The 12,417-nt window shown below is 41.4% G+C and overlaps 2 protein-coding genes across 2 annotated transcripts in view; one reads left to right on the forward strand and one right to left on the reverse strand.

Moving 5' to 3' along the window:
- Positions 1-12,417, forward strand: part of LOC309407968 (pinopsin-like) — a gene marked incomplete at its 5' end in the record, with an annotated part of 92,699 nt that overhangs the window by 79,738 nt on the left and 544 nt on the right. The gene's annotated exons all lie outside the window — the stretch shown is intronic.
- Positions 10,071-12,417, reverse strand: part of ST6GAL2 (ST6 beta-galactoside alpha-2,6-sialyltransferase 2) — a gene marked incomplete at both ends in the record, with an annotated part of 48,126 nt that continues 45,779 nt past the window's right edge. Inside the window, one exon of the mRNA XM_082003643.1 lies at positions 10,071-10,339. Within this exon, the coding sequence (XP_081859769.1) occupies positions 10,071-10,339 (269 nt within the window). The remainder of the gene's footprint in view (positions 10,340-12,417) is intronic.

Genomic DNA, 12,417 nt, shown 5'->3' on the forward strand with positions numbered 1-12,417 from the left:
AAGAGTACTTTTAAATGATCAAGGATTATCTGTATAGTATGTTATATCCATGAAAATAAGGTAATATTTCTCAGACAATGGTAATATGCTCTTTTGTTTCTACCTTCCCTGCTCTTCTACCATGGAAGAACTTCCATAGAATCATAGAATATTTGCGTTGGAAGGGATCTTTAAAGCCCATCTAGTCCAACCCCCCTGCAATGAGCAGGGACATCTTCAACTAGATCAGGTTGCTCAGAGCCACATCCAACCTGACCTAGAATGTCTCCAGGGATGGGGTATCTACCACCTCTCTGGGCAACCTGTGCCAGTGGTTCACCACCCTCGTTGTGAAACATTTCTCCCCTAGATCTAGTCTAAATAACATTTTGGTAACACCTTATTGATTTGTTTTCTTCTCATCTCTTCTGTTCTTGGGACGCTCCAGCTGCTCATTAAAATGCCTAATGGCCTGATAGCTACATTCAGCCCCATGCATTTGTAAAGTCTAAATTAGGTCCATCAGATAGCTTATAATTTCATTTGTGTAGAAGAAAACAAGCACTGAAAGTAACTGAAAAAAAAAACCCCAACACCTCCAGAGAGGAATATTGCTAGCGAAGAAAAATAACATTGCTTGATCCAGGAGGAAGCTTCAGCAAATCCTCCTGTCCTCTTTTCTGAAAAAGCAGGCTCAGAAACAGCCCCAGAGCAGAATTTTCCCCACCTTTCTTTCCTGGTCATCTACCCATACATCTGTCCTCCTCGTGCTCAGGATATAGCACCTTATAGGAGCCTCCTGCCTCACTGCCTCATATGCAGCAAGGCTGGGCCTAGGGGTAGACCTCAGGCACTTTTAGCTTGGACAAGAGCCACAGCTCATGTTTCTTGCCTTAAATTGCCAAAAATTCTTCCTGCTGTCCCTGTCTTAATCCAAGGTGTAGATACTTTGGATCAGGAATGCCACCTAGCCTACAAAACATCAGACAACTCACAAGTCATGTACTCTAGCTTCTTGAGGCATGTTCGTGTTATGCTTCCTTGAACTGCTATAAGAATGACTAAACTATGCTTAAAAGACAAAAAAAGTCTTCTAGTTTCATAGAAAACCACCCAGAACCCTCCAAACCCCTTCCATTCCCCCCACCCACAAGCACTTCACCCGCACAGGAGACATACAAGCTGCACATGGTAGCCACAGTTCAGGACGTAGCTAGTACACCACACACATCAGCACTCCAGGACTGAGGGTGGAAAAACCCCACTGTTTAGAAGGTGGGCCAGCAAAATATTTTAATCAGGAAGCTCAGTTGCAGTCAGGTAACTGTCTAGGAGCCAGGCAGTTAACAGCAGCTGACACAGCCTGGAGTCAGCACTGGTAGCAATTTTCCCCTCTGGCTGCTTCCATAAAATCAAAGCAGTTGTGATGTCTATTGCCTGCCCTCCTGAACCCCTCGGGGTTTCTGGAGTCTTCTCACAATCATATAAGGAGTTGTTGCTACAATAATGGTCTCTTACCTGTCAGCGGCCTGTAACCAAGAGGGTATTTGATTCATATTGTCTATGCGCAGGAACAGGTCACCAGAGAAAGTGGGTTTTCTTATTTCAGTTATCATACCGATGACTATAAGCACATGGAGGAGGTTGTTCAGAGTGTAGTAATGCAACCTCGTTAGTCTTTTGTCAGTTTAATTTGTGGGGTTCATGTGTTTACAAAGAAGCTGAGCCTCAGCAGAAGTCAATTACTGTTCTTAACTCTACCTTAAGTTCTTCGTTTTAAGATAACATCCCAGCACACTAAACCTGACAGCAGCAAGATGAGCACCAACAGATGAGTTGGGTTCCTCTCCAAATGTGCAGAAAAAAATAAGAAAACAAACAGCCAAAACCAGTTAAGTGGCGACTAGGAAAAAGCAACACTTCTGCCTCTCCATCTGGTTTGGTACGTGTTTCCAACCATTTCTTTCTTCTTCCTTGCTATGCTTCATCGTTCCTTGTCTCTTCCCCTTCCTTCCCCTTGGCCGCTTTCTTTTATAATTTTTAAGAATCTGGCAATCACACAGGCAATGGCTCCCCCCCATGATTTGTCACAACCTGCTTGTGCTGCGAGTTTTCTGGTGGCTACTCTGCCTCCAGTGAAAAACCCCTACTATATTACTGCATTACAGTTGGTTTCCTGTCATTTTATATATATTCAGTTAGCATTTCCATCAAAATTAATAAGCATTTACTTGAACATTAGCACATTTTTAGGAAAAGGAAGTAACAGGGCATGCACTTCTAACTTGCCTTGGGTATCAAGGCATGAAGCTCAGGGGTCAGGTTGTACTTCCACAAAAGTGCAGTAATTTCTGTGATGTGCTCTACCTGGAGTAATTTACCACTGTAAGAAAGTGGAATTTAAATATTAAAAATACGGAAAGATACTTTTATGGAGTGGACATTGGGAGGTTTTGGTTGCAGCCGATAAATCCATGCTATTCCGATGAAGCAATCAAATTATCCACTTGTCACCCTGGAAAGATCAAGATGCTAGGAGAGCTAGAACAGAAGTACAGCCAAACCACAAGTGTTAGTGGGCTGTTCATGCTGATTCATGAAGTAATCCCACAGTAAGTCACTACTTAATCATTGCTGCAGGTGCAGTTTCCTGCAGAAGAAGGTGGCAGGTGAGATGATTATAGCAAAAGACTGGCTCCTCCCTCACTTGTCTAGCTGTTCTTATCATAGAATCTTTGGGTTGGAAGGGACCTTTGAAGGTCATGTAGTCCAACCCCCCTGCCATGAGCAGGCACATCTTCAACTACATCAGGTTGCTTAGAGCCCCGTCCAACCTGACCTGGAATGTTACCAGGGATGGGGCATCTACCACTTCTCTGGGCAACCTGGGCCAGTGTTTCACCGCCCTCATTGGGAAAAATTTCTTCCTTCTATCTAGTCTAAATCTGCCCTCTTTTAGTTTAAAACCATTACCCCTTGTCCTGTCGCTACAGGCCCTGCTAAAAACTCTGTCCCCATCTTTCTTATAGGTGCCCTTTAAGTACTGGAGGGCTGCAAGAAGGTCTCCCCAGAGGAGCCTTCTCTTCCCCGGGCTGAACAACCCCAACTTTCTCAGCCTGTCCTCATAGGAGAGCTGTTCCATCCCTTGATCACTATTGTGACCCTCCTCTGGACCCGCTCCAACAGGCCCATGTCTTTCCTGTGCTGAGGGCTGTAAGAGCTGGACGCAGGACTCCAGGTGGGGTCTCACCAGAGCAGAGTAGAGGCAGAATCACTTCAACAGGTTCATGCTACAGTCAAGACAGCAAGTTAGAGCAATCATCCTGAGACATGTCTTTCAGCCAGATCACAAGAGTCGAGCTAATAATGCAGATAAGCAGATCAAAATGCCCGTGTGAAGTTCAGCCTGTCAGAGAACTATGTCCCTCAGAGCTGATCAAATGAAATACAGCTGACTTCACAGAATCATTAAGGTTGGAAAAGACCTTCAAGATCATCAAGTCCAACCATCAACCCCACACCACCATGCCCACTAAACCATGTTCCGAAGTGCCACATCCGCACATTTTTTGAACGCTTCCAGTGATGGTGACCCCACCACCCCCCTGAGCAGCCTGTTCCAATGTTTGACCACTCTCTCAGTAAAGAAATTTTTCCTAATACGTAGTCTAAACCTCCCATGGCGCAACTTGAGGCCATTTCCTCTCGTCCTATCGCTGGTTACTTGGGAGAAGAGACCAACACCCACCTCACCACAACCCCCTTTCAGGTAGTTGTAGAGAGCAATGAGGTCTCCCCTCAGCCTCCTCTTCTCCAGACTGAACCACCCCAGTTCCCTCAGCTGCTCCTCATAAGACTTTTTCTCCAGACCCCTCACCAGCTTCATTGCCCTTCTCTGGACATTCTCCAGCACCTCAATGTCCTTCTTGTAATGAGGGGCCCCAAACTGAACACAGTATTTGAGGTGTGGCCTCACCAGTGCCGAGTACAGGGGTACAATCCCTTCCCTACTCCTCCTGGCCACTCTATTTCTTATACAGAATATGAATAAAAAGATAAAAAGATACCTCCTTGAAAGGCATGTTGTGCAGAAATGGGCAGACAAATTTTGGGAATAAACCTGAAAATGAGTTGCCTCCAAGGTTGCCTGAGATACTATCAGAAAGGTAATGTCACACCTCCTACAGCTGTCATTGCTAAGGAATAGAGAGTACAGCAAGATGTTCTCTCTGCCCCACACAATATAGTTCATGGGTTTCAACCTCCTACTGAGATACTGGTTTGTATGCAGTGATACAAGAATGTCCTCTCTCATGTCATAGACAATGAAGATGACTGAGCATTTTATCAGATGAAATAACCGTGATCATGTTTTGTTGTTGTTATTTTTTTAAATGAAAACCACAAGTAAAAGCAAAGTCGATGGATTTGAAAAGCATCAATTAGTTGCTTTGCTCATGCATCCCAGCATTCAGTTGATCCCCTAGAGTAGCTCATTGTTGAGTTTTCTGAGAGGTGTTACTTGCGTACCATGGCATATAGTAACTAGCCCCCCAAGACTGCCTGCCAGGAGGTGGTGTAATACACAGCATGAGCTGCATGATCACTGGCTGCCAGGAGTTTATGCGACGGCCATCCACTTTCATCGTCCCACTAATGTTGTGATTAGCTTTATTGTTGGCATGGACTCACGGTGACTCCCTGGGATGAAAACAGTGACTGTCACCTCCACTGGCCCAACTTCAGCCACTGCGTACTTCAAAGGCTACCAAAAGCAGCAGAATGCCTCACATCTAATGGATGTAAGCAGACTTGTAGTTGCTACATTACACGGTATTTCATCACAGACTGAAGGGCAAGTTACGTTTTCCCTTCGGTAAGTTGTTTTTCACATTAATTAAGAACTGATAAAAAAGTATATTCTCATTCTTTAAAACATGATGCTGGACTCCTTGAATGGGTGGCACAGCCATTTAGCTGAATTTTACCGCATTTTGAGTACAGCATCAAGTCATCAGAGCGTGACCTCTTTAGAGGGCTTGACTATCCCAAGAAATTTACTGCCAAACATAACAGCAGTACGGTGTATTCTCCCGAGGGAATCCTAGCACACCTGCTCAGGTAGACATGTTCATTTTAGAATAAAACTGGCTTTACAATATTTGCCTCTTTTCTGAAGTTTACTGTGAAAGCTACTTGTCAGCCCGTCTGTTTCCATTTGAGATTTCATTGCAATTGTGGGCAGAACCAACAAGCACCTTCCTTGTTTTGTTCCACCTGCAGTTCAGTGTCATTCCCTCAAAGCAATATGAAAAGACCATCACTCCTAAACAAATGAAACAAATGTTTTATTTACAGGAAAAAATCTGTACACTGTGCATACATAAAAATATACAAAATCATAATAGAAAATATAAAAAGTGTTAAAATGTATACAAACACTGCTTAAAAATGTGACTCCTGTAAAATCTTAAGCTTTGTTATTAGAGTACACATTCATTTAAAAAAACATCATACAAAATAATTCTCAAAGCTATTAAAAAAGTACACAGTCTATATTTGAATAGTTCAATGACTACGAATTATAAGAATGATGAGATGATATGAATAAATGTAAGGCTTTTTACACACAACTCTTATTTCAAGAACAAAACTCTGAATCTGATCACTAAGCCAGAGAGAAGAAATCTGCAGTGTCAAAATTCATTCAATGATACAGGTATGCCTAGAATGGGCTACTTTAACTTTCAAACAGTTAAATCGGGCATCCTCCTTGTAAGAGGATATCTCCTCGGAAAGATTCAGATGCTTTTTAATGACAATCTTCTGAATTACCTACTTAAAAAATCAACTTTATTCAATACGCATCAACTTTAAAAAGCATGAAGGGAAAAATAGTAGCCATTTATTTTTGCAGTCAATGCATTTAATATTCCTTTCATGGTACATCTGTGTCACTGTCCAAATGGTAGTTACCATCCTTAAAAACTGCTGAAGAAAATGAAAAGGAAAAACCCCACTATGGATTGATCTACATGTGTTTTGAACTCCTGTTTAATTCAATCCATCTCTAAAATGACTGTGTTCAGTCTGTGCAACCATTGAGTGTAGACACTTGTTTTCATTTAAGAAAAAAACTGTCTTGGTTTTCCTGACTTTGGCAAGAGATCTACAGCAACAAGTTCAGAATGTAGGTATTCTCACCAAAGAAAGTGTCCTGACCAAAGACATAAAATGATTTAACTACATTTGTACAGAGAAAGTGTAGATTAGAGTGTGTAAATCACCCCTCTCTCTCCAAAGGTACCTATTTCTTACGTCATGGTAATTTCACTGACATTACCAGAGTTTCAACAGCATAAAACGGCACAAGGTAAAAAAAGATGAAGTAGTTTAATCCAAGGGATGACTGACTGAGCTGCGAGTTTATGCTCAGGTAACCTTTAGAACTATAAAGGAATGGAACAATTAATTTTTTTTTTTCCTAGCAAAACGATTTTGGCTCAAAATGAGGCAAAATCTGTCATTTTTTTTTTCTTGAGTAAAACAGAAGAATACCTTGATTTAATCATCCAAAGGCTGAATGCCTAAAATGATAGAGCACCGCAAGTTGGAAAAGCTACAGAATTCACAGTGGAAAAAAGGACATAATGAAATTCAGCATAAACTCAACACGTTTCCTTCAGCTGCTGCTGTGTTTCTGGTTTGTTTCACCTCAGTGCAACTGTTGTCCATAGCACCAGAAATGAGGCTCGACAGCTTTTGAAGGCAACTTACTCCTACTTGTCAGTAAAACGCCGTAGATTTAAAACCTGCATCATTGCAACAAGGGAAGGGAGCTAGGGGTCCACTAGCAGAGGCATTTGCTTGGCTGATGGTGCACCTCGAGAGCCGGGTTTGGGCAAACCTCACATCTACCGTTCCACTGTTAGGGTGTGAGAGCAACACAGGAGAGCTACGAAACCATGTCTGGTTTTTTAAAAAACCCAAAACCTGGGTGGGAAAACACATTTCCTTTCACATCATCTGCATTTAATATACATATCTAAAAACAGCACTCTCATGCGTCGTTATTATCATTATTATCATTAAAAGATACATGGTTCAGTGTTACTACACACTCGCTGTTTTAAATTTACTGAATATGAATCTGTAAAGATTTCTCTGCCCTTGCGAGGGACGTGGAAATGCCCGTAAATGCAAAGATACCTCCTGGGTTCTTACAAAAGCCACCAGTGCCGATGCCACAGAACGTAAGCAGCAGTGAGGGGAGCACCTCTGCAGGTCCCCTATGCTCCCCCTTCATTTCTGCCCCTTTCCCTCTTGCTGCAAGTGGAGGTGAGCCCTCAGTTAGCAGATCAGGCACACTTGCTGCACTTGTGCCAAAAACCAAAGGAGGACAAGACAAGGAAGGGGGGTGAAATCTTTCTCAGCAGCCACAAGGTGTCTGAGCAGGCAGACCAGTGAAACATCACAGTGGAAACCAGTGCTGGGAAGCCACGCCAGGGGATCCTTGTTTTTTCAGGAAGATGGGCATCACAAGCCAGTCGTCCTCCTCTGTGAGCAAGCAAGCCTTTGCAGCACAGCTCTGCGGCATCTTCTGCAGTGATGGTGCTACAGCACCCACATTTGCGCTTGGGGAAGGAGCACCGACTGCCGTATAAATCAGGATACAGCAAAGAAGAAATTTCTGCTGGGAGGGCTTGAATGCGCACAGTCCAGTAAATTAAAAATAGTTCACTTTATGACGTCGCAGACCTGATTCTGCATTGTTATTTAAATGATGTATTAAATAGATATGCTAAGAACTTGTTGCATGAAGCTTTATAATTCACCTCCTTCTGTACAACAGCTGTGTTGATTATTCTGACAAATTACTGAGGGAATAATACAACATAATCCTGCTATGGGTAGTTGACTAATACAGCTAGTATTTTTTTCTTTGTGAAAATCAAAGTTAAAGGTTAGTGGTTGCAGACCAGTCAAAGCGATACACTTCTTTTTCTTTTCAGAACTTGAGAATTTCCTTCTTATGGAAAAGTAGCATATTCACTAGTCCTAGAAAGCTCATCAACTCCTTTCCTTTACAAACATGTCGTAGCTAACCCAGCATACAGGAAAGAGAGACATGTTTGATTGCACTGTTCAGACTTTATGTTTTGCAAACAGGGTACCAAACATATGGAAAAATAGATTAGTTCTATCTAGGTTATCTATTCTCCACAAGATTAAATAGCAGTTATTAACTTTTAAGAATAAAAGTTGCTGCCATACATAACGTTAAAAAGAAATCAATATATAATATATCCAGAGTCTAAAGCTAATATATCCAGAGTCTAAGTAATTTTTGACATGTAACAAAATGATTTAGGGACGTAAGTATCCACACAATACAGAAGTACTGTTTTGAGATCATCTGGACATATTTTCTGTCAAAACAAGAGGAATCTTAAGAGGATCATAAAGCCCAAATTAAGAGACTACATGGAAAAAGAAGGCTAAGTCCTATGTAAGACATATATTCTTCACTTCTGAGGAAGAAAAATCATTGGATCCAAAGAGCAGAGAGAGAAAAAGGATTTTGTGATTATACTTACATTACTATTGAAGAGGAAATAGTCATTAACGTTGTTTGCACTCTTTTGCCTTTCTGTTGTTTAAGACAAAACACAAAAAATAGTTTCCACCATAACCACTCAGCTATTTTTTTCAGTGCCTCTTTGAGCTGTCTGCTGTTTTACTGAATGGACATGAGTAGGATATAGCTGTGCTTTTGTGTACATGCGTTCCTGCTGAACTTACCCTAAAAGAAATGGTACAGTTGCGGGGTGGGGGGAAGAACATAAACCTCCTGCCACTTGGAAAATCTGAAACTGAAGTCTTGCCATGCAAAATAATGTTTTAAATATATTAGCAACCAGGCAGATTTTTAGAAGTGCCTTAGACAATATTCTCATTGTGTGTTATGAAAGAAAATATCAAATTATCTCCACATGCAGTCCGTACTCAGTTTTTTTGCAAGCATTGCAGCTTCTATGGGGTATAGTCTTTCAAATGTTAAATAAAAAATACCAATACCCTCTTCTTTTGTCAGAAAATTCCCTGTACTTTCTTAACAGCAGTAACCTGTGAACAAGCGAGTTTGAATCAGATCCCAGTGAAATACCTAACAAATGATGTCTGTAATCCTGAACGCTATCTTTGCTGCAGAAAGATGAGCTCCCTCTGCGCTTGCTTTCAGTGTGGTATGCGAGTGCTGCACGGCCTCCCTTGGCTTCCTCTGGACCTTTATCTGTGCAGACTGGGGGAAGGCATCATTTCCATCTCACTCACATCCTCTTGATAGGCCTCCCAGGGAGAGTTTTCTCCTGAATGGGTTACAAATACGTTTCTTGCTCTCTAAAGGAATGAGACATTTCTCTTTTCCCTTTGCCCTGTGCAGTCAGTGTGAGTATGGGGGTCTGGCATCAAAAGTACATCCAGTAGTTTAACTGGTTCAGCTGTGTGTACAGCCATCTGCACTGACTTCGTGGCCACTGTAAGGCCCCTGCACAGCTGGAGGGCTGTAGCTGAGCCTGCGTATGGACAAGAATTAAAGTCTACTCGAGTCAAGGACTGCATAGCTCAGAGTAGCGATTACTTCATTCTTGGAGAGTGTGAAAATCCCATGGAGCCATGAGAAACGCTGCATTGTTCAACTGGCTGCTCTGTACGTGAACAATAGAGGCTGATTCACAATGCCAGGTTTAACAGTTAAATAAGCTTGTTTAAAAAAAGTTACAGTCTAGCATATGTGGCAGAAGAGACCACCGACAAATTCTGACAGTCACACCCACAACAATACATTATATTTCTGCCTAAGTATGTCCCTTGCACCTTTCATGAGCTAAGCCTTTTGTTTTTCTTTAACTATTTGCAAAGCAGTAATAAATACTCAGGCTCAGAAAAGAAGTATTTCTCATGCCTGCTACTTAATTACAATTTATAGACTCAAGACTAAATTGGTCTAAGATACATTTTTCAAGTATTCTCTTCATGTTTATAGTACGACAGTAGTACCTTATTGCACATTGTTTCTGAAGGACTCTCTTCTACAAGTGTGAGAAATTATTTCGTTTGGGGCACTTGACAGCTTTGAACCCTGGCAAAATTACTTTCCCCTTCCGATACAGATCATCCTGCAAGCCTTTGTTCATCCTCTGCACCAACAGCTTCTCGTAGAGCAGTGGGTGGTAGGCCCCTAAGGTACAAGCTGCATCGTAGTAGAGTTCATGGTAGTGACATAGGTCGGTCTGTCGGACTGAAGGGATGTATTCGTATACGTGCACTTCATTACACATGGACATCATGATGAGGATACCTGGAGTAGAAAGTGAAAACAAAAATGAACCCCAGATTTCACCTTTCTCACTGAAATTTCCCTGCAGTCACCCAATCCAGTTTTCTTTCTTGCTTTCCTTTGGAGTTGCACACCTTAAGTATTACTTCTGTAAAATTAAGTGGAGTGATAGTTTCTTCTATTAGGGCAGCTTTCACTTGTCCCTGATACGTAAAGATGACAATCCCTGTAGAGACAACGAGGTAGGACAACAATCATAAGGAAAGAGTAAAAAGCCTATAAAGGGCTTGCATGCCACCATCAGCCTCCCTGAGTGAGAAGACTGCTCTTTCCTACCTCCCTCCATTTACCCTATTCTGTCCACAAAACATCCCACAGAAGAATCAGGGACCTAATGCAGCTGCATGCCTTTTTTTTTTTTTTTTGACTCAACTGATCACTTTTCTTGGTTTTCTTGCATCTGATCAATTCTTGAAGCTATTTAGCATGACAGACCAGGTCTTTACATTCAGTTGCAGAACACAGAACACACACATACACACAGAGCAGTTGTCTCTCCAGTGTTTCTAAGGAGCTCTTCTTGGTATTTCTACCACTTCCACAGCTAAACTCGGACCTGCCATGTACAAGAGAGATAAAAAAATTCCAAGTATGCCCATTCTGTCCTCCTCTATGCTTTTAGACATCTGCATCTTGCAAATATTTGCATCCATACTATTCTTCAACGCTATGAAGAGTCTGACTGATTTCTCATTCCTTTTTTGTACACTGTGGCAAGGGGAAGCAAAAATGGAACGATGAGTCAGTACCATCCATGTTTCTTCCCTTGACAACTTTTGGATGGTTCATTCAGATCATTGGCAGTATTGGGGTATCAGGGTACTCCTTGAACCATGTCCACTTTATTACAGTGTCAGTCTTTCTTAGTCTGGAATTGAATTAATTCCACTTTTTTCCATCCCCTTGCTTCTCTCTAGGCAGGAAGACATTACTAAGGCGGCAGTCTAAATACATGCAGAATGACATACAAAGAAACATCAGCCATGTACTGGTGGCATAAAAGCCCACAGCTTCTGAGAATTTTGTAAACAGTCACACAGATTGAGGCTGAGGAAGGTGAATTCCTTCTAAGAGCAGAGCTGTCGCCAAGAAAAAGCTCCTGACTACCTCCTACTCAGCAAGGAGCAATCCATAAAATGCCAACCCATTTTTTCCCGCCACATGTCAATGGAAGACTATCAGTCATCAGCACTATCAATAGCACCTAAGAAAGGCCATATGGAAATTAATTTCCCTTTTAAATGTTAGCTTTGACCTTAGGCGCAATCCTAAGATGCTGCTACTCTCCTTATCGCATGCTCAAGATCAAAACTAGACCAGGACAGATAGGTGGGCTTATGCAAACTTTATTTTCCTATGGCACAATTGTAAATCCGTACTAACAGAAGGTCTTTATAGCTTTGAAACGAGAGAAATCTTATTGTTGTGGCTGCACATTTTCGAAGAGACTAAGATATTGATCAACAGCACTGTGAAAACTGCAATACTTTCACATCAATCATAGCTTCTGGGATCCTTTTCTGTTTCCCGTAGCCATGTGAAAAAAAAATGGAGTAAGCACTGGACATCTTTTTTTTAAGGTTTCACTTAAAAAAAAAATATATAGAAAATGTATTGAAGGACTTGTTGCACTAGTGGTATCCCTATCCGTTGAATATGACTGCCAACTCTCAGAGGGTGCAGCTGTCCTAATTCTGTTCACTTTGCACTTACAAATGAGAACTGATGTAATTGTTTTTTTTCTGTACAACAGCTTTGGAATCATAAAGCATCAAAGGTGTTTTGGGTAATTAGCCCAAGTGACATGAATTAACATAAAAAATTATTTTGGTTTGTTAATTAAGCAAAGCCATTTTCTGAAGTTCAGTTTGCATTTTAGGAACACAGAGATTTCAATGGCTTGCTAATGAAAAGAACCTTATGTTCTCCCTGCTGTGTATCATTAGATTATCAAAATTATTTTCTCCCTGCCTGATGTGTGAAGTAACTGAAAAACAATTACTTCTGTGATTAAATTGTCTTTTATCATAAATGAAAGG

Source organism: Phaethon aethereus, assembly GCF_964289735.1.
Source record: "Phaethon aethereus genome assembly, chromosome: 1".
Lineage (NCBI taxonomy): Eukaryota > Metazoa > Chordata > Aves > Phaethontiformes > Phaethontidae > Phaethon > Phaethon aethereus.